The sequence below is a fragment of the Vombatus ursinus genome, unplaced genomic scaffold (genome assembly GCF_900497805.2).
Source record: "Vombatus ursinus unplaced genomic scaffold, bare-nosed wombat genome assembly UNPS02015175.1, whole genome shotgun sequence".
In the NCBI taxonomy this organism is placed as follows: domain Eukaryota; kingdom Metazoa; phylum Chordata; class Mammalia; order Diprotodontia; family Vombatidae; genus Vombatus; species Vombatus ursinus.
In genome coordinates, this window is record NW_020954953.1 from 8,778,397 (window position 1) to 8,801,885 (window position 23,489).

At 39.8% G+C, this 23,489-nt stretch overlaps 1 protein-coding gene across 1 annotated transcript in view; it reads right to left on the reverse strand.

Annotated features, from left to right (window-relative positions):
* LOC114031497 (solute carrier family 22 member 2-like) overlaps positions 1-23,489 on the reverse strand; it is a 42,675-nt gene that overhangs the window by 11,546 nt on the left and 7,640 nt on the right. Inside the window, exons 3-6 of the mRNA XM_027846596.1 lie at positions 19,826-19,980; positions 14,900-15,068; positions 7,606-7,720; positions 3,290-3,396 (exon numbers count right to left, since the gene is read on the reverse strand). Of these exons, the coding sequence (XP_027702397.1) occupies positions 3,290-3,396; positions 7,606-7,720; positions 14,900-15,068; positions 19,826-19,980 (546 nt within the window). The remainder of the gene's footprint in view (positions 1-3,289; positions 3,397-7,605; positions 7,721-14,899; positions 15,069-19,825; positions 19,981-23,489) is intronic.

Here is a 23,489-nt window from a genome sequence, read left to right on the forward strand (position 1 = left end):
CCTGTGTGGATGCTCTTTCTTAAGATTCCAGACTATCAGTTGAAGAGTTCCTATTGGTCACTAAATAAATAGCACAAAGTTCATTGTTGATTGAGGCACTACTCAATCATCTGTGAAAACTGGAGAAAGCCCTAATACTTCATTTCAATCAATGGCTGAAGTTTCCTCCCAAGTCAAGTCTTTCATAAATAACTATGGAACTTTTTGTTTTCCCCTAACTATTTTTTGGATTTGTCAATGAATCCCAACATGATCCAAAGAAAGAAACAACAGAAAGAAAATGAATTACTCCAAAAACTGAGCTGATCATAAGACATTTTCATCTATCACCTTATTATTGATGTCTCTTCCATTTTACCATTGGGAATTTATTAGATTATAATAACAACTCTATGCTACAGAGCAGTTGTTGATGGTGTATTAGTAGAGGGAACTTCCTCACTAGAAGTTTCCTTTACCAGGTTCAGAACTTCGCCCCCTCCTCCCCCCCCAACTGAAAAGTTTATAGTGCAGGTATCCCTTCCACGTTGTGGGGGTTAAGGGCATGGTGCCCTCATGATCTGGAAAATCTGTTTAGTAATTTGACTCTCTTCATACTAGAGAAGAAATCTGAATTTTTTCTTTTTATTTTATGAGGTGTTTACAGTACTTTATTGTAAAATTTGGGTTAAGTATTTGGTCATAGGCTCTGTGTCATCTGTGGCTTCCACAAAACTCCTCAAAAATTCCCATTTAATTTCTTTTGCTGACCCATGATGTATCAAAACCATGACAGAGAAAACCTCAATGTGGAAGGGATAACTGTATATGCTTTAAAGTTTGCAGAACGCTCAAGTCTTTCTCCCCCCAAAGGCATATTAAACATGAATTATCTCATACGTGACTATCCTGAAAACCAATAGGAGGGTCCTAACACCCAGAAAGAGTATTTCAGAATGCTAAGAGAGGAGAAAGTGGCCCCTTCCACACACGTGCACACAAACACTTCTTTCTTCTCTTCTCCATTCTTCCTCTTTTTCTTCCTTTCCCTTTCCCTCTCCTCTTTTCCTAACCCTCTCCCCTCTCCTTCTAATGTTGTCATGTAATTGAAACTGCAATCAGATACTTTGGGTTTGAATCCTGCCTCTGAGGTCCTTTACTTATATGTTCCAGGCCTCAGTTTCCTTCTCTGTAAAATGAAGCAGCTCCAAGGTCCCTTTGAACACTAGCATTCTATAATTGTAATCAACCAGATCTTTCTTCTAATTTTACCAAATTAATTTCTTTTTTTGGGGGGGGCGCCTATGCAATGGGGTTAAGTGACTTGCCCAGGGTCACACGGCTAGTGAATGTTATGTGTCTGAGGCCAGATTTGAACTTAGGTCCTCCTGACTCCAGGGCTGGTGCTCTATCCACTGTGCCACCTAGCTGCCCCTGCCAAATTAATTTTTACCAATTAATTTCTAATTCTACCAAATTGGAATTTTAGGAAACCAGCAATGGCTGTTATCTATGTCTGTAATTTCCTTCTGTTAATGATATGTGTCTTATTAAACACAGACTAATGCAAACCCATCTTTTTGGTCTAATTGATCACAATAGTATTAATTACACTTTCAAAATACTTAGGCTAAAATAATTTAGTTATCTATCATGTAAAAAGTGAAACTGTGTCATAATTGTTAGGAAATGGAAGGAAGAAATAAACCAGATATCCTCTGTTATCAAAGTCCCAGGAAATCTTTAAAATTCATTTCTGGTGATCTTAGGTTTTATTGGTGAATTTTGAGAATTAAATGAGAAAAGGATAAGTGAGGTGAGGTGAAAGGCCAGGAGGTGGGGGGTTGGAGACCAGCTACCGTTCATTTTATTCTGCCAGGGTATTTTTTTTTTTTTTAATTTCCTGGAGGCTTCTTTGTTTAGTGGATTGAGAAGGCTACAATGCTTCTTACAGGATATGAATGAACTAACGAACAGTTTGGAGGAGCAGTGTTTAATTTTAAAATATTGGAAATAGAAAGTGGGGCCAGGCCTTCGTTAGCTGAGTGATGGATCAATCACCCATGATGACGTATTTCTTTTTTATCTCATGATGCCTTTTCCTTGCTACCTACTCCCTTCTGGACAGCCTGACCCTGCCATCAGTCAGTCATTCAGTTAGCAAGCATTTATTAACAGTAGAAGGACTAGAATTTATGGATACCTTGAAGGACCAAACTGCAGCAATTATTGCACTACATTTTTTTTAATCCATAAGAGAAAGAAAATAGAGATATTTCAAAATAAAATTATAATATGTTTGTAATTGTTTGTATCTAAGTTATATTTGCACAGATAGGAGAAATTATGATAAACTATTAAAAAATTCTTCACATCAATTGACTCTCCTGCTCCTTCTAGTATTCTAGGGGTGGGGAACATTTGGCTTCAGGTCCCATGTGGCCTTCTAGGTCCTCAAGTACGGCCTTTTGACTGAGTCCAACTTCTACAAAACATATCTTTTCATTAAGGGGATTTGTTCTGTGAAGTTTGGAGCCAGTCAAAGGGTCACACTTGAGGACCTAGAGGCAGCATATGGCCTTGAGGCTGCAGGTTCCCCACCACTGTAACACTTACCATGTCCCAGGTGCTGTGCTAAGTGCTAGGGATACAAAGTAAAGCAAAAAAACAGCCCCTACCTTCAATGAGTATACATTCTAATGAGGGAAACAATGTATAAATAATCATTATTTGGTTTGTGCTTTGGGCATGCAAATAACGTCAATATTATCTGAAGTCATAATCAGATGTAATTACAGGGCTTTAAATGAAGTACACATTGCATTTTAAAGCCCATAATTAATCTTCGAATTATCCCTGCCATGACTCCCCTCAGCTATTGTGGACAATTGGGATACAACTGAATAGATCTTTTGCTCTATTATCATGAATAATGTGAGATAAGGGGCAGGGGAAGGCTGTCCTTGGAGTCAGGAAGACTTGGGTTAAAGTCCTCCTTCTGACAGCTACTGGCCATGTGACCACTAAGTCATTTAACCTCTCAGTACCCCAAGCAACTCTGTAACATGATTAAGTTCTTGATGAATGGCTAATGTATATCTGTGAAGGGGGTTTCCATCCAATTGGTCCTCTTCGATAAGGAAGGACCACCATCACCACCACCACCACCAATGCCCTAGGGATATGTTAATTCTCATTGAATTCCCTGCCTGCATGTAAGCACAACGGCAGCAGACTCTATCTCCTCTTCTCCTCACCCCCTACCCCCAAATAGAAAATCATGTGACGAATGCCTCCTGGTACTTCTTACCAGTTGTACATCAAGATCAAAGTATACTTCCTTATCTGAGGAGTTCTGACCAAGTCAATAAAGGAAGGATCCATCTTTTCACTGGCTTCCTCATCAGGTTTAAGGCTCTGAGAATGAAAAGAATAAGTGAATATAGCATAATGGTTAATGTATGATGTTCCTGAGTAACATGAAAGAAATTACATTATGACCTGAGTGAAAAAATGAGGAATGAGGATGGAGACACCTCTCTTTTGTTGTTGTTCAGTTGTTTTCTGTTGTGTCCAAGTCTTCGTGACCCCATTTGGGGTTTTCTTGGCAAAGATACTGGAGTGGTTCCCCATTTCCTTCTCCAGCTCATTTTACAGATGTGGAAACGGAGGCAAACAGAGTTAGATGACTTGTCCAGGATCACACAGCTAGTAAGTGTCCAAGGTGGGATTTGAACTCAGGAAAGACTAATCTTCCTGACTCCAGGCTCAAGCTTTATCCACTGTATCACCTAGCTGCCCTGTTTGTACATAGTTGTTTGCATATCGCCTCATTAGACTGTGAGCTCTTTGAGAGCATGGGCTTTTTTTTGCCTTTGTTTTGTCCCTGGTGCTTAGGTAGTAAATGGCTCATAGTAGGCACTTAGTAAATGCTAGCTGATTGATGGATTGAGGTTTTAAAAAGCAGATGTTGTTTGAATATTTAGTGGGATGGGATGTGCTACACTATCACGCTTCTCTGGAATTGCATCTCCACATAAAGCTTTAAGGTTCGCCAAATACTTTCCTCACAAAGTGAGTGCAAGTGGCGCAAATATTATTATTCCTATGTTACAGATAGGGAAACTGAGGGCCAATAGTTAAGAAGAACCTGAGCTAAGATTCAAACTTAGTGTTCTATGATCCTATGGTTTCAAGTTAACTTTTGCCATGAAACCACACCATTGGTCTCGTATCATAACCAAGAACCCAGAAGCCAGCCACAAAGGCCTCTGAGCAGCTAAAATTGTTGTTACAAACCTATGCCCTAATGCATTAGTGCTCTTCAGATCTTTATGCGAAGCCTATTTGTTCTTATCTTAGAATAAAATAACTTAACAGCTTGGGTTGGTTTTGTTTCTTTGTGTGGTTTTTAACCCACAGCAGACTAGAGTCTGGGGCAGCTAGGTGACACAATGGATTGAGCACTGGGCCTGAAGTAAGGAAGACTTGAGTTCAAATATGGCCTTAGGCACTTACTAGCTATATGACCTTGGGCAAATCACTTAATCCTGTTTGCCTAAATTTCCTCATCTGTAAAATGAACTGGAGAAGGAAATGGCAAACCTCTCCAATATCTTTGCCAAGAAAACCCCAAATGGGGTCCGTACGAAGAGCCAGACATGCCTGAAATGACTGAACAGACTAGAGACAGTGGGAGAGAAAAGGGCTTCGAGTGAGATAACGAGTAAAAAAAAACACAGAAACAATGCTCTGAAGACAGAAGACTTGGATTCCAATCCCTGCTCTGTCACTTACAATGTAAGTGATCTTGGGAATACCATTTAAAGCTCTATGGACCTTGGTTTTCTTCCTCTGTAAAATGGTGGAGAGCACCTTAACCTATGATGCTGTGATGGTGGGTGGGGGGCAGTAGGAATGGCTGTTACAGGCCAGCAGGCTGACAGGAGCAAGGAAACAACAGCCTCATATCTGGTGAGGAAAGAGTAAAATGATAAGAGGCAGACACAGACATATAGGATGAAACCATTTGGTTTGGGGGCAAAATAGACCTCTTGTCTCAGCTGCCTATGAGGATGTCCCTGTACTGTTATACAAAACAATAATTGATGTTCATAATGAATCCCTTAAAGTCATCAAGAAAAGCTGTATGGCAGCTAGACAGATAGAGCAGTGGACATGAGTTTAAATCCAGCCTCTGACACTTAACAGTTATGTGGCCCTGGGTCTATGTCAAACTCTTCCTGACTTAGTTTCCTCATCTGTAAAAATAAATAGCACCTACCTCTCTGGGTGGTTGTGAGAACAGAATGAAATAATATTTGTAAAGGGCTTTGTAAACCTTATGAAACACCACCTAAATATTATTATTAATAATTATTATTAATAATAATAATTCTTACATATACTCCATTTAAAAGATGCAGCATGGATAAAGTGCTGGGTTCAGAAAGAGCTGAGATTGAATCCTGCCTCTGGCATGTACTGGCTGTATGACCCAGGGCATGTCATTGAAGTCAGTCTTTTTGTGCCTTAAGGGACTTATCTATTAAGTTACAGATAGCTTGTGATGGATGGAGATCCCCATACCAATAGAATCACAGATCCTTTGCTTAATTCTGTTTAAGAAGGCCAAGAAATGCGGAATATGTGTGCTATGCTAAGCACTTTATAAATATTATCTCATCTGATCCTCACAATAACTCTGTGAGGTAGGTGCTATTAATTATTACCATTTTACCATTGGGGAAACTGAGGCAGACAAGTTAACCAACTAGCCCAGGGTCACCCAGCTAGTAAGAACAGGTCTTCATTGTCTCTTACTTGGACTATTGCAATAGCTTTTAAACTGCCCTCCCTGTCTCAAGTCTCTCTCCACTCCAATCTATTTACCACTCAGCTACCAAAGTGATTTTCAGGTGGCAGCTACATGGTGGGGTGGATAGAGTCAGTAAGACTTAGACTGAATCCTGCCTCAGATATTTACCAGCTACATGACCTTGCAAGTCATTTAATCTCCATTTGCCTCAGTTTTCTCATATTTAAAATGGGGATAGTAACAGCATCTACTTCTCAAGGTTGTAATGGGAATAAAATGAGAAAATATTTGAAAAGCACTTGTAAACCATAAAGTATTATGTAAATGCACCCTTATATTATCTATTTATAATAATTATTATAATATAATAATGTATTATGTATTAAAAGCATTCTTATTTATTATCATTACTTTTCTATAGCATAACCACGACCATGCTCCCCCTCATTCCCCCTCCATCAGGAACTTCCCCTCATCCCACTTGATAAACTCTAGCAGCTCTCTATTACTTCCATGATTTGATATAAAATCCTGTGTTTGGCATTTAAAATACTTCACAACTCTTCCCATCTTTATGTACTTTACCCCACCTTCAGGCACTCTCTAATCAAAACACACTGTCCTATTTGCTCTTACTTATACAAATGTTCTATCTCCGGACTCTCTGCTTTTGTAGTCACGATCCCCCATGCCAGGCACGTTTCCTCCCTTACCTCCACCTCCACCTTCCAGCTTCCCTGGTTTCCTTCAATACTCAGATCAAATTCTACTTTCTTTGGGGAGGTGGGGGTGGGGAAGGGGGTTTTCCTGGCTTCCCTTACTGTCAGTGCCTTCCTTCTAACATTACTTTTTTTTTTTTAGGCAAACATGGATAAGTGACTTGCCCAGGGTCACACAGCTAATAAGTGTCTGAGGCTGAATTTGAACTCAGATCCACCAGACTCCAGGGCTGGTGCTCTATCCACTGTGCTACCTAGCTGCCCCCTGAGATTGCTCTCCATTTATACCGTATGTACACTTATATGTACACAGTTATTTGCATATGTCTCCCCTATTAGTATGTAGATTAGTCAGTAAGCATTTATTAAGCCCCTACTATGTGCCAGGCACTGGGCAAAGCACCAGAGATATATGTTCTTGGAGAATAGGCTCCATGTGTTTGTCTTTTTTTGGGTCCCCAGTCCCCAGTGCTTAGTACATTGCTTGGCACATAGTAAGCATTTAATAAATGCTTGTTGACTGAGAATTAAACCTGTATGTTTTAACCCTAAGACTCCCATTAAATCACACCTAGAGACCAGTTCACGTAATTATATCTCCTCTGGTCTAGCTCCTAATGAGACACATGGAAACCAGAATGGTTCTACTGGGTCTAGACCTCATCTGTATCTCCATAAATTAATCTCAAGTCTACTGAAAGCCCTGAAATCATTTAGTTATTGGTATAGAATGGGTGATCCTCATATCCAAGCATGTGTCTAGCTTAATTTACCACTCCATAAAATATCCCAAATATCCTGTTCCATGTCACCTAAATGAAAAATGGTAAGCATCTTAGATACGACATAATATGATGGAAAGAGCCCTGGGGACCAAGGTTAAAGTCTTGGATCTGCCCATTAAGTCACTGAGTAACCTTGGCACCAAACTACTTCCCCTTAGTTGCCCCATCTATAAAACGACAGGACTGGATAATAAGACTTTTTATGATTCCATGCCTCCTGGCTTATAACTACCACAACCACCAATTATAACTATTCCTTCCCATCTCCTTTCCCACCTTTTTCTAGGTAAGATACAAAAACTACCTGAAGAGAGGCTGGCAAAGGTTTCTGATTTTTCCTTGCAATGTACTTAATAATTTTCATGGCCTTTGCATTTTTATTTTGAGAGATCAACCACCTGGGAGATTCTGGAACGCACCTACAACAGAGTATAAGAGAAAAGAATTGTTAGGTAGAAAACAAAATAATTAATATCAGTTATTATAACTTCAACCATTATTCCTCCTGACAGAGGAAGTGACATCTGAACTGAGCTTTGAAGGAAGAAGAGGATTCTGAGAAAAGTGGAGATGAAGAGGGAATGCATAAAGAATGGCTTAAGAGATGCACAAAAGCAGGGGATGGAATGTCAAACTGGTGATCAACTAGGTGTCTGTCTACTGAAATGTAAAGTTTAAGAAATGGGAAAGCATATGGATGTGTGTGTGTGTGTGTGTGTGTGTGTGTGTGTGTGTGTGTGTGTGTAGGGGAAGTGGATATGATGCAAGAATCATCTGGAAAGTTAGGTTGAAGATAGCTTATAGAGGATCTTAAAACGGAGAGTCTGAGGCATTTATATTTTAACCTAGAGGCAATAGGGAGCCATTGAACATTTGTGAAGAGGGGAGTAACATGGAAAGACCTGCACCTAAAGAAGAATTTTTTTTTGGTCAGGTGATAGAGAATGGGTCACAGAGGGGAGAGACTGCAAGCAGAGAGGTAGATTAGGGGAATATTACAATAGTCTGAGTGAAAATTGATGAAGTCCTAAATTAGGATCCTAGGCATGTAAGTGGAGAGAAGGGAAGAGAGATGCAAGAAAATACCATAGAGGTGTGACAGACCTTGGAAACTGACCAGATAAAGAAAACAACCTTAACCCTATTCAAATGACTGGGGTTCCAAACCTGGCTCAGTAAGAGGATAGTGATGCCCACAGCAGGAATGAGGATGTTTTTCCTTCTTTTTTTTATCCCTTTAAAAAAATTCTGTATTAAAAAACACCAAATAAAAACAAGTATGAACAGTGTAGGAGGAAACATGAAGCTGTAAATCTCCCTTATACAGAGGTCGTTTTTTTTTTCAGTATGGAATAAATTCAACATGTAACGTTCAAAGTTGTCCTGGTTGGTTGTGATTCCTTTGGGCATTGCTTCTGTTCTCTGCTCATCTGGGGTGATCCTACTCCTTGTCTCTCATCCCCCGTTAAAAAAAAAGAGAGAAAGAAAGAAAAACAAAACTCGTGTAACAAATATGTATAGTCAAACAAAACACATTTCCCTCATTGGCTATATCCAAAAACCTAAATCTTATTTTGCACCTTGAGTCCATCACCTCTCTGTCAGGAGGTAGATAACATGCTGCAACCCCAGGACTCTGAAATCATGGGTGGTCACTACATTGATCAGAGTTCTTAAGTCTTTATCTAATATGCCAAGACAGCCTCTTCAAAAAGTAAGAAGAACTAATTAACAAACTTTCAATTTGGACTCTTTTGGTCTGTGTGACCTTGGCCACCCTATTTAAACTCCCTGGGCCTCAGTTTCTTTTATTGTAAAGGAGAAACTCCTTCCTCTTCATTGCCATGTCCAGACTCTACCTCTCTTCCTTTGCAAATTTATCACTGAATCCATATCCTAGTGGCTGTCTGTTTTCTACTGATACCCAAGACATTCTCCCTCCATTCTCTCTCTCTCTCTCTCTCTCTCTCTCTTTTAGGCAATTGGGGTTAAGTGACTTGCCCAGGATCACACAGCTAGTGTCAAGTGTTTGGTCTGAGGCTGGATTTGAACTCAGGTCCTGCAGACTTCAGGGCCAGTGCTCTATCTACTCTGCCTAGCTGCCCCCTCCCTCAATGATTCAGAGTCTCATGGAAATGGGAGAGATACCATAATTGGAGAAGGGCAAATGTTTGGATTTTCAAAAAAGTGAAGAGAACAGATTGTGCAAATTACAGGCAGTGAACTTGACTTCAGCTCCTGAGGAAATTCTTGAAAGGATAATTAAAGAGATGGTTGGTGAACTATCTAGAGAGGGAAGTGGTAATTACAAACAGAGCATGACTTTGTCAAGGACAGGTCTAACTGCATTTCTTTTTTTGACAGGATTATTAAGCTAGTAGATTGTGGGGAATGCTGTGGCTATACTTTGCCTAGATTTGGAAAGTTTTGAGAAAGTATCTTATCCTATTATCCTATGAATTATAAAGTAATGCAATCACAGACTTATTTTCTGTAAGAAACTCTGCTTTCTAAGGACTTCAGGAACATCAAGCCTCCCCCAGGCTAAGCTGATCAGCTGAAATTTCCACACCATGCAGATTGACTCCATTTTTGATACTCAACCCCTTCTCGGATCCTTCAGTAGCCTCTCCCCTTGATTGGAGGGCTGGAGGGTGTAACAATAACATACTCCCAAACCCTGCCTTTATAGAGGGCTCAAAACTTTTCAGTGGTTCTGCTTGATTTGGACTCCACAAATATCATGCCCCCCTGTTAGATACCTCCTGGTAGCCTCCTATTCCCTTTTCAGCATCCTTTTGTATATTGACTTCCCTCATTAGATCCTAAACTCCTTGAAGGCAAGGACTATCTTTCTTTTTCTTATTTGCATCCCCAGCATTTTTGCACAGTGCCTGGTGGCTGGCATGCACATGGTAGGTGCCTAATAAATGTTTTATTGAATTGAATTTTTGAAGATGGATTCACAACTGGTTGGATGATTGGACCCAAAGAGTGACTGTTCATGGTTCAGTGTCAATGTGATGAGAGTTCTCCAGTGGAATACCCCAGAGATCTGTACTTGGCCCCATGCCAATTTTCTATCAATGACTTGGATAAAGGCACACATAGTATGCTCACCAAATTTGCAGATGACACAAAGCTGGGAGGGACACACTAGATAACAGAGACTGGATCCTAAAGGATCTTGATAAGCATTGGGCTTACTCAAATTAGAACTTCAATGGTGCAAATTTAAAGTTTTGCTCTTGGATACAAAAAAATCCACTCCACAAATATAAGCCAGAAGAGACATGGTTATACAGCAGTTATTTTGCAAAGAATCTGGGGATTTCAGTGAACTGAAAATTCAGTAGGAGGGAGTAATGTGATATGGCCGCCAGAAAAACTAATGAGATCTTGAGCTGCATTAAGAGGGACATAGCTTCCAGAAACAGAGGTGATAATTTCCCTGTACTCTGCTTTGCCAGGTTATAATTGGATCGTTGTGCTCAGTTTGAGGCAGAATGGTTTAACGACTCTGATAAGCAGAGGGTGTACTGAGAAGGCAACCAGGATGGTAGAGTGTTGAGTCCATGTCGTATGAGAATTCATCACAATCTTCTATCACTCTATCTCTCTCTATGCCCTACCATCTCTAAACCTATTCTTTGTCCTTACCATAACCTCCAGTCCCTTGGCATGTCAATCCTTTGCCGGATCATCGTCCCTACCTTACTAGTATATTTGGAAGGACCAAGCTCTACTTTGGCCTTTCACGTTGCCATCTTAATAAGAAGTTCCTAATCTCACATTTTCTTCCAATTCCTTATACAATGTCTGGAAACACATCCAACTTTGTTGTTGTTCAGTTGTTTCAGTCCTGTCTGACTCTGTGACCCCATTTGGGGTTTCCTTGGCAGGGTACAGGAATGGTTTGCCATTTTCTTCTCTAGCTCATTTTGTAGTTGGAGGAAACTGAGGAAACAGGGTTAAGTGACTTGCCCAGGGTCACATAGCTAGTAAAATTTCTGAGGCCAGATTTGAACTCAGGAAGATGAGTCTTCCTGACTCCAGACCCAGCATTCTATCCACTGTGCCACTTAGCTGCCCCTCACCCAACTCTCCTCTACCCTTAAAAAAACCTCTTACTGTATCTTACCAAACCTGCTAGCTGACAATATGTTTGTCTCCTTTGCTTTTAAGCTAAACTCTTTGAAAAAAGCTTGGTGCTTCCATTCTTCTCTTTTCAATCTTTTCTAAGCCTTGTGTAATCTGGTTTCTAATTATATCACTCAACTGAAACCGATCTTGCCAAAGTTATCAGTGACCTAATTCCCAAATCTAACAGTCTTTTCCCCCTGTTTTCATCCTTCTTCACTTCTTGGCAGCATTTGAAACTGCTGACTACCCTCTTCTCCCCAGTGCTCTTTGGGATTTTGTAATACTGTTCTCTCTCCCTAATTCTCCTGCTACCTGTCTGACTACTCTTTCTCGGTCTCCTTTTCTGGATTTACATCTCTGTTATACCCATTAACTGTGGATGTACCCAAAGGTTCAGTTCTTTCTTTCTCTTTCTTTCTTCTTCTCTCTCTTTCTCTCTCCTCTTTTCTTTCTCTTTTCTCTTCTTTCTCTCTCTCCTTTCTCTCTTTCTTTCTCCTCTTTGATCTCTCTCATTTCTTATTTCTCTTTTCTATCTCTCACACACATACTCTCACATCATCATCACTATCAGTTTCTATGAACTTGATTATTATCTTTATGCAGATTCCTACAAGATCTCTATATCCAACCCAGTCTCTCTCTTGAGTTCCATTTCCACATCATGACCTACCTATTACACTTTTCAAATTGGATAGCCTTTAGATATCTCAGCCAGGTGGCTCAGTGAATAGAGTGCTGGGCCTGGATTCAGGAAGACCTGAGTTCAAATCTGGCCTCAGACACTTACTAGCTGTAAGTCACTTGCCCCTGTTTGCCTCAGTTTCCTCACCTGTAAAATGACCTGAAGAAGGAAATGACCAACCACTCCAGGATCTCTGCCAAGAAAACCCCAAATGGAGTCACGAAGAGTCAGATATGACTGAGAAACAACAACGAGAACCATCTTGAACTCAGAGAGTCAAAGATTTAGAGCCAGAAGGGACCTTTGAAGGACTATAATCCAACTTCCTCATTTTTACAGTTAAGGAAGTTGAGGCCCATATAGCTATGTTCTCTGACTCAAAATTTTGTGTTCTTTCCACCTTAGTACCTCAAATACACATACGTATTTGAGTGTTTTTTATTTATTTGTTAGTTTTAAAGATGAAAACCCAAGGGAGTTGGATTAGGAGTAGTTGGAAGTAGGAAAAAGGTGTACGAAGAGAGGCTAAACAAAAGGAAAAGACTAGTATGAAGTCTTACAGAACCTTGTAATCCTGAAGTGTGAACACTTTCCACAGAAGCAAAAGAACCTCTCACCTTACTAATACAATGTTCTGTGGGATCCAGGAGTACATCACATTCTTGAGTGGTATACCATCCTTAGCTCATGGGAAGATGAGGTTACTTGCTCACCATCAAAAGTGCAAGCACTCAAGTGACTGTCTTAAATCTATTTACCACTTGATTCATTGGAACAATCTGATCTGCATAAATTTGTGAAGCAATTTCAATTAAGTGTATGTCAATATGAAAATAGAAGGCAAAAATGGCATGATGGTATCTCTGAAGCTTACCATTATGTGGGCAGCTCCATGCTGTAGTAGATAGAGCACTGGGGCCTAGAGTCTGAAGGACCTGAGTTTAAATTCAGCCTCAGACATTTAGTAGCTGTGTGATACTGGACAAGTCACTTAATCCAATTTGCCTCAGTTTCCTCATCTGTAAGATGAGCTGGAGAAGGAAATGGCAAACACTCCAGTATAATTGCCAAGAAAACTTCAAATAGGGTCATGAAGAGTCAGACACAACTGAACCACAACTACTACTGTATGACCTTGGTCGATTCATTTAAAAGTTCCTGGGCTTGAGTTTCCTTATCTGAAAGTAAAATGACAGTAGATGGAATAGATGATCTCTGAAGGTCCCTTTCAGGTCTAGATCTCTGATTTTAACTTCTGTGTGTGTTTGGGGGTGAATCTGAGGAGATATTTAAGTCTGGGGTGAAGGTAGATTCACTAATTCACCAGGGTATATGAAAGAGAGACACACCCAAAGGATAGGGATGCCTGTCAGGGTGGTAAGGCGGCAGAACTGAAGAAAGGTAAGTATTGGAGGAGATGTTTCAGTGAGAAGAATGAGGCTACTTGAAGTGAGAATGTGCTGTAGTGGAAACAGCGCTGAACTGTGGTCCAGCAATGCCGAATGGAAAACTGCCCAGGTGGCCGAGTGTGGGGAAAATTCTAGTGTTAACGCCAAAATTCCAGTCAGATGTTCAGTGCCCTCTGTGAAATGTGGGTGGAGAAAATTTAGGGAAACAGCCTTATTTCACTGATATTTGAAGTTGTTACTCCCTGGTCCTCTGATTTCATCAGGAAGCTTGCAGGTGAGCAAGCACGAGTGTGCACACACACACACACACACACACTCCCTTTATCGATGCAGATCCATAAATATTGGCAATTTGTGGTCTTAGGCAATTGCCTCAGGGGAGTAGGAGCTTAAGTGACTTACTTAGAGACCAAGTATGTGTCAGTGGTGACATTTGAACTCATGCTTTCATGACTCCAGAGGCCAGCTAAATTTTTCTTTAATTAAGAAAAATGCTTGAATTTTTCTACTTTTTTTTATATGATCAGGAGCCTTCTTTTATATACAACTGGGGTCCCACAGTTGTGGAAAAATCAAATTTAGGTTAGGCAATTATGTGCAGGGGAGCTGCTATGAAAATCAAGACCAGTGTTGGGACCAAGATACCTGAGCTAGGCTGATGATCTTACCATCTCCTTTCCTTATTTACTCTGGACAACCAATAGTATCTGATGCCCCTGGAGTCTCTCTAAGAACTTCTCAAGAGATAACCCTTGAGCATGCCTCTTTGTATATGTGTCACGGACACCTTTAGCAATCTGGTGAAGCCTATGGATTCCTTCTCAAAATACTTTCTTTAAAATTCATGAATAAAGGAAGTGAAAATGTATTTTTTTCTCATCCAAGTTCATGAACATCCTGAAATCTATCCATGGATCCCTTGGGGGTAGGGGTCTGTGTACCCCAGATTAAGAATCCCTATTCTAGATGCTGGAGGGAAAAGCAGAGGAATTGGAGATAGTTGAGTGGTTAGAGGAGGGAGGGAAGTCTTTCTGGAGTGTTCACAACCATGATTGTACTGCTGTCGCTAGGAGCAATTTTCAGTCCTCTCCCCCCACAACGTAGCCGCTACGGCTATTCAGCTTAAGACACCTAACATTTGAATCACTGTGTAAAAGAACATAGAGTCCCAAGGGAAATGATTAGCCAACAGCATGCTTTTTGTCTTCTAGCATGGAATGGGGCTTCCTGCAGCTCAGGATTAGAATATAGTCTTAGCACATTCCTAGCACAGAGCTCCTGAGCTGGAAATGATATGATATGGACCAGATATGATATGAGAAAAATATGAAAATGACCTCCTTTGCATTCCCAGAGGGTCTTACCAATAGTAGAGCAAGAAGCAGAAGTAGGGCAGGGAAACTGTGAGCTGCAGCCATCTCCAAGAAGGTAGAGCATAAGCAATCCCTGCCAGAATCAGGAGGCCCACGGTGAAAGCCATTTGGTAACAAATTCCCACAGTCCTCCGGTACTTCAGGCCGACAAATTCAGTCACTAGAAAACAAAAGCAAATGGCCAGTTTCCAGGGTGATCTGAGACAAAGGCTCACTGACGCATTTTAATAATGAAAGAAATAGAACTCCCCAAACACCCCCTAAATTTTTCCCTTTCTAAGAGCTTTATGAGATCACTTGAGACTCTTGAATCTTTGACGTTCTTTGGCATTTAGGTTCTTCCTAAAATGACAGGAATGATGGAGCTGGGTCTTTAGAACTCTGGCTGATGGGAATGGAAAACCCACTGCAGAACTAGTCCATCCCCATAGAGCCAGAACACCCCTGTCCAGTTTCATCATCCTTGTTCCACTAACTACTGTGACATTTCACTAATTCCCGTGAACTGGTTCCAAGAACACAAGTCAGAATTAGTGAAAAGTTTGAAATATAGAAAATAAATTTTGTAAAGAAATTTAATTTTCTTACTTTTAAATACATGCAATATCTTACAGTAGGCTAAAAAACAAGGTTGTGCCTAAATACATAAGGAAGTTTAGAATGAGCATTAAAACACAGTGTTGTCTAGTGGATAGAGCTGGCGTTTGAGTCCAAAACATTTGGGTTCACTCTGCCTAACACTTAACTGACTGTGGAACCCTGTGGAAACCATTTAGGGTCCAGTGGCCCTAGACCTGTGGTGTCAAACCCAAATAGAAATTAGGGGCCACTCAGCTGCCACTATTGACTTAGAAAACCACATATTAACATTAACTATGTCCTATTGTATTTTTACTTATTCTGTTAACTATTTCCCAATTACATTGGGCTCCCAAGGCTCTGTCGGCACTTATATTTGACACCTCTGCCCTAGGAAACTCCCTCATAAATTGTAAAGCAAATGCTCTTCTGTTTTGGAAGAGGAAGATTTCTCACTGGGAATTCCTTATACCTGAATAAAATCCACAGGTCTGGTTAAAAAAAAAAAAATTAGCATATACATAGTTTGTATCTAAGTACTCAAAAGCAGTTCTTTTAAATTAGTGGAGCATTTCTTTTACCATGATTATATTTGGCACATCTCCCTCACCTCCTTCCTTTTTTTTTTCCTTTGAAAGTACCACAGAGGTAAATCTATGTCTAAGGGAATACAAAATTTAAATCCATGGGGTTCAGATTTATGTTTCTGTAGGGATAGAGCTGAGACCTGTGATTTCATTGGTCTATAGAAAACTTCCTAGATGAGGAAATTCCTACCAGATGATAGCAGAATTTCTCTACAGCTTTTAGGTTTACCCAGGGGTGGGGAATCTGCTGCATCGAGGCCACATGTGGCTCTCTAGGCCCTCAAGGGAGGCCCAAATTAGATTCAGTGAAAAGGTCACACCCCTGGCTAAGACAGCCATTTAGCATTGACTGAGTGATTTGACCAAAGTAACATAGCCAGAATGTGATAGAAGTAGGGTTTGAACCCAGTGCTTCTTGGATTGGAGGCTGGCTATTTATCCACTACCCCACACTACACATGGAATTAGGCATAGTGGCCTTAAAACTAAAAACAAACTGAAATAACTATTCCAGATAGATATTCAATAAGCTACAGAAACTTTTTTTAAAACCTAATTTTAATTTGGAAATTTGTCGCTCTAACACATTTCAAGATGCAACCATCTGCAAACCGAATTAAATTCCACTATTAAAGTTTTGGTAAATTACTTCTAATTATCTCCCAAATGAAGTTTTCATTTTTTTTTGACTAATATACCATCTCCATAAGTCCCTACTGTGTTAAGGAATCTTAATCAGTCAGTCAAGAAACATTTATTAAGCATATACTATGTGCCAGGCACTGTGCTAAATTCTGGGGATATAAAAAGAGGCAAAAGACAGTCCCTGCCCTTAAAGAGCTCACAGTCTAATGGGGGAGACAAAGGGCAAGCAAATACATACAAAGCAAGGTATATACAGGGTAAGTAGGAGATAGTTGAGAGGAAAGGCACTAGAATTAAAAGAGGTTAGGAACGTCTTCTATAGCAAGACGGGATTTTAACTGGGACTTACAGGAAGCCAGGGAGGGCAATAGAGAGAGTTGATGAGGGAGTAGGTTACTGGATCAAGAGGGGTCACATTTTGTTCATGGAACAGCCAGGAGGCCGGTGTCACTAAATTGAAGAGGAGGAGAGGGAAGTAAGTTGCAGAAAGACTGGAAAGTAGGAGGGGGTTAGGATATGAAGAGCTTTGAATGCCAAATGGAGCATTTTATATTTGATCCTGGAGGCAAATAAGGAACCACTGGAGTTTATTGAGGGTGACATAGTTGGACTTGCACTTTAGGAAAGTAATTTTGGTGGCTGAATGGAGGATGGATTGAAATGGGCACAGACTTGTGGTAGGCAGACTCAGCAGCAGGCCATCGCAATAATCCAGGCTTGAGCCAAGTGAAGTAGAATAGAGGGAGAAGAGGACTCAGGACAGAATCCTGAGGGATACCTATGGTTAAAGCCTTTCATCTGGAGAAGGATCCAGCAAAGAATACTAGGAAGGAGTAATCAGATAAGTAGGAGGAGAACCAGGAGAGAGGGTGCCCCTAAAACCTAGAGAGAAGATAGGATCAAGGAGAAGAAGGCCATTAAGTGTCAAAGGCTGCAGAGAGATGGAGAAGGATGAGGACTGAGAAAAGGCAATTGGATTTGGCAAGAAATCATTGGTTACTTTGGAGAGAGAGGTTTTAGTGGAATGATAAAATCAGAATTCAGAGTATAGTGAGTTAAGAAGAGAGTCGGAGGAGAGAAAGTGGATGCATCTATCCTAGACAGCCTTTTCAAGGAGTTTAGCCACAAAGGGCAAAAGAGATAAAGAGTAGAGATAAGAGATAAAGATTGCAAGGGTAGAAGGATCAAGCCAGGGTTTTTTCAGGACAGGTGAGACATGGGCATATTTATTTATGTGCAATGGAGAACAAGCCATTAGATAGACAGAATTTAAAAATAAATGATGGCATGAGAATGATGATGGTGGCAACTCTCCTTTGAGGGAGAGTTTTCTGTCTCCCAACATTCACAGAATGGGTGTTTCCAAAAAGTGATGGATTGAAGGCAGAGGAGGGGTTATTCTTTTGAAACTTTACTTGGGAACTTAAAATTTAAATTTATACTACTGGCTCCTCAATATTAAGGATGAAATACAAAACCAAATGCCTTCCCTTCACCTTGCAAGGTCTCCTCAGCACAATTTTCATCATCAATATGACCAGGTATGTGTGTGTATGTATGCACATACACACAATATACATATACACACATACGTATATATACACATATACTATACACATACATATATACTATACACATATACACATACACATATACACATATACATATGCACACATACAATATATACTATGTGTGTATATGTATATGTATATATATGTGTGTGTGTGTGTATATATATATATATATACACACACACACACACACACACACACACACACACACACCGGGCTATTGTAGGAGGATTAACCAACTTCATTTTTCCAGGTTGTAGTAATTTATAAGATTATGTAATATCCAAAAGTTTGTACCATGCAGAAACTACTTTAATGCAGCTAAGGGGCATGAAATGTTGAGGGGAATTCACAAGAATTAATGCTAAAATAAATTTACTTAATTTCTAATTTAATATTGGCAGTAAATTCTCATAAACTGGCTGGCTTTCTCTCTGAGAACACATAATTCTTAGGTTGGGACAGTGGGATTTTTTTTTTTTAATTTTCCTGGAAGAATCAAAACGTTGCTGCTTTTGGGATTCAACTATTTAAGCTTTTCTTGCTCTGACTGGAGAGTGAACATGACCCAAGTTTTTAGGGCACGGTATAATAGTGAATGATAGAAGGACCTGGCATAATATGGTCTGTGAGGTCACAAGGAGTCAGACACAACTAAATGACTGAACAACAAACAAAATATTATTTCTACTCCTGGCACTATAAGTAGCTGGTTATGTAATCTTGAATTCTGTTGTTCTCAGTTTCTCTGTCTGTAATTTGAGGGATAATTGAGTTTATCAGAAAATATTTTATGTGGAGAAATAAATATAGGGATAGGGACTGCATCTGTGATTTCATTGGTATAAGGAGTACCCAGTGAGAAACTCCATCTACCTATGTAGGTTGGCACCTTCTCAACAACTTACAGTCTTGAGAGAGTTGCCTGGGACACTTAGAGAAGTTAAATGACTTGTTCAGGTGGTCGCAAAGTCAATATTTGTCAGAGATGGGAGTTGAACCTGCCTCCCAGTGTCCAAGGCAAACTCTCTCTCCACTTGACTCATTGCCAAATAAATACAGAGATTTACAAATATAGCCTTCTAGTTCAGAGTTGAATAACAGCCAGGGGTTCCTGTTTTCCTACTATTTTCTCTTCGAATGGGCACAGTAGGCTAAATTCTTCACAAATGTAACACTCTGGGAAACCAAGTACAAAAATTCCAAAGGGCTTCAATAATAAAACGGATGTTTATCAAGACAAGCTTAAGGAGTGATGATCTTTTCTCTCATTTACCTCCTCAATGTGTATGGAATTTTTCTTTATAGAAAGAATACAGAAATTGGTCGAGAGAGCTTGGAAGAAATAATTTTTCTTCCAGGTGGGAAAAAAGCAATTATTTAGAAATTAGAAAGATTTTTGTTTCTTTGTGATCAGTCAAGATATAACCATTCTTCATTTTAGGTTCTTCCAACACTCCCTCCCACCCTTCCAGTTTTATTTTTGAAGGTCATGTTTTTCCTACTCCCACAGCTGTAATCACATGCATTCTTACACAGGATGTAGCCTATCAACCACCCAGACTTGCTGACCAGTCCTTGGATAAATCGGAAGATTAACATCCAGGTGTAGCTTGGAGAAAGGGCCATGAGTACTCCCGAAACACCAGTTATGAGAATTGTAATTAAAAGGCTCAGCTTACGACCAAACCTGGCAAGAAACAGACACATTGAGAAGGCAGAATTAGGCTATGAAAAATATTGAAGAAGCTTAAGAAATGATGCTGGTTAATTATTATTTAAAGAAGCAGGGGACTTCCTGAATGAATATCATCTATTCAAGAGTTTTTCCACGAATACTGAGAAAAACGTTAATTTAGAAAGGCCAAAGTCACCCACTGTATCTTGGACCATTGCCAGCCATCTCGACCTTTGTCTTGCCACTGGATTTTGATGACTTTGGAGGAGTGAGGCTGATGACTTTGTACAGTGCTGCCTCACTTAAATCCAATTCACTTACAAGTCAAGACATCATCCTCCTGATGTTATTGGTCCTCTTCAAAAACAAAAGGTGAACAATAACACCAGCCACAACCCGTATTACTAACCTAATGACCCAAATTCTCCCCGAAAATTGAGCAATGCTACATAAAGTCTTTTTTTCCCTTTTAGAAGTGATTTTCGTTTTTAAAATACATTTTTGACATCTTTTGTTTTTTCAATCACCTACATTTATCACTCTCCCTTATTTCCCCCTTGCCTTACTCCCAATCTCTCCCAATCAGAAGTGGGCTGGTAAATATTTAACAACAGGTTGGGGGGGGGGGAGGTACGATTGTATGTAGGCCACATTTTAAAAGTTTAAACTACAGTATTAACATTTTTTCCATCACTGTCTTAAGTCTAGACCATCAACAAAATAATAAACCAAGTCCGGAATTGTAGTTTTACCAATTTCCAAGTTGTAAATTCGTACACTTAAAATTTAACAATCACTCTGGTTTGAGCAGGTTCCAGCACACTTCTGCTTATGACAAAGAGTAAAAAAGAGGGGGAAAAATTCAGCAAAACTAACCAACATCAAAAATATCTGCTGTTATCTGTATTGTTTCACACTCGTAGGCCCCCAGCTCTGCAAAAAGACGTGTATTTTCGGATTTCTTCTTTAGGGGCAAAGCTTGATCATTACAATTTCCCAGCATTTAGTTTTTATGGTTTTATTTTTTCTGCAGAAACATTCTTTACCACATACCAAGGAATATTTGAAAATAAAATGAAGTTTCCAGAAATCCAATTTACCCAAATAGCCTTTGCCAAGACACAGAAGGCCTGTTGTCTTTTTGGAAGTAAGGAAACCAATGTACAAGAGCCTGGTGATGTTTTTAGTATCACTTTTCTCCTTAACTTTTTCTATAGTTATTTTCTCTCTTTCTTAAGAAATGAATGTAGTAGAAGGAGAGAAAGGCAGATTTCAGCTTCACACAGAAAGAACTTGCTAACAATTAAAAGTATTCAAAAGCAAAATCCCATGGGAGAAAGTGAATTCCTCATTCCTGGAAGCCTTCAAAGCAAAGACTTGATGATTACTTTTCTGGGAAGATGCAGGGGAATTCTTGCTCAGATTTGGGGAATGACTAGTTGAAATCTGAGGTCCCTTCTAATGCAGATTCTGTGATTCTGTAGTTTCTCAGATATGATGAGGGTGGGACTTGATTCTTTCAGATTATCAAGTGAAATATTCTACTGGTGTATATTGGTCTGTCAGAGTTATGGCACTCAAGGTGAATTAGGGCAAGAATCGACTTAAGGGGAGGGAACCTGCCACCTGGAGGCCACATGTGGCCCTCTAGGTCCTCAAGTGCTGCCCTTTGACTAAATCCAAACTTCACAGAACAAACCCCCTTAATAAAAAGATTTGTTCTGTGCTGAGACCATTTTCTCTAAACCCACTAGTAAAGAAAAGACTAATAGCCAATATTTATTGAGCACTTTTCTGGTTTGCAGAGAACTGTCCATTCATTATCTCATTGGCACCCTGGAACAATCCTGTAAAGTAGGGCTGTTATATAGATGCTATTATGTCCATTTTACAGATAAGGAAATTGAGGTAAAGACAGAATAAGTGACTTGTTTGTGATGTCAGAGAGAGAATTTGAAACCATCTTCCTGACTCTAAGTCCAAAACTCTATTCTTTAGTATTCAGGGAAAATGGAGACCTAAATACATCAGTCATCCTTGATTCTCTCCCAATGCTATTTTTTAACATGGTGTGGTATGTTTGTCCCAGGGAGAAAATGGGTTATAAATTTTATTCTATATCCTACAATTTTATATCACACAGTCAATCCCCTTAGACTGGGAACTTTGCTTTTCAGAGAGTTATCTCTTCTCTAAGTGGCTTATAAGTAGGGTTCTTGAGGTCAAGGACTACTTTTACTTATCTTTGCATGTGTATATATACATGCATGTGTTTGTACATGTGTACATAGACACTTGCATGTTTGTATGTATGTATGTATATACATGTATATCTATCTATCTATCTGTCTATCTATCTATCTATCTATCTATCCATCTATATGTCTCTAAATACTGAGCACAGCGCCTGGACCAACATGGGAGCTCAAAAACCATGTGCTTATTGGAAGTAAGAGGACAGCCTACTGTGTAAATAAACCTAACACCTCTTCTGACTTTTAGAGAACCATTTATTCTTTATATTATTATCATGGTCATTATGTAGGTTGTTCTGATTCTGCTCCTTTCAATCTGCATCAGTTCATACAAATCTTTCCATGTTTCTCTGAATCAGATAAATCTTTTCAGATATCACCAATGTGTTGTTTTGTTTTGCTAGACTATGTGTATTTGTTACAAAAGAAGGCTTCTATTTGCAGGCAGGAGATGCTGAGTTAGAAGACAGTGATAAATATGCTAAAATAAGACCAAAAACACACCAATAAAATTTTTTTTAAAGGAACAGAAGACAAAAAGAAACTCAGAAAGGGATAGTTGAACCAAGGGAATAAACATTTATTAAGCACTTACTCTGTGCTAGGCCAGGCCTGTGGCCTTGAGGCTACTTATTGCTCTCTAGTTCCTGGGTAGTGGCCTTTTGACTGAGTCCAAGTTTTACAGAACAAATCCTCTTATTTAGGGGTTTTGTTCTATGAAGTTTGGATTCAGTCAAAGGGCCACACTTGAGGACTTAGAAGGCCACAAGAGGCCTCGAGGCCGCAGGTTCCCCACCCCTGTGCTAGGCACTGTGCTAAGCATTGGAGATCCAAAGAAGAGGAAAAAAACAGTTCTTGCTTTCAAGGAGCTCATAGTTTAATGGGGAAGGAGGGACAGTGATAATATACAAACACTTGTATACAAATAAGATATATACAGCACAAATTGGAAATTATCTCAGAAGGAAAGCACTAAGATTAAAAAGGATTGAAGAAGGGCTTCTGGCAGAAGGTAGAACTTTGGCTGATATTTAAAGGAAGTTAGGGAAGCCAGGAAGCAGAGATGAGAAGGAAGAGAGTTCCAGGCATGGGGAGACAGCCAGTGAAAGTGACTGGAACCTGAGGATGAAATGTTATGTGTGAGGAACAGCAAAGAAGGTGTCACTGGATTACAAGAAGGTGGAAGAAAATTGGAAAGGTAAGAAGAGGCTTGGGGCAGCTAAGTGGCACAATGGGTAGAGCACCAGCCCTGGAGTCAGGAGGACC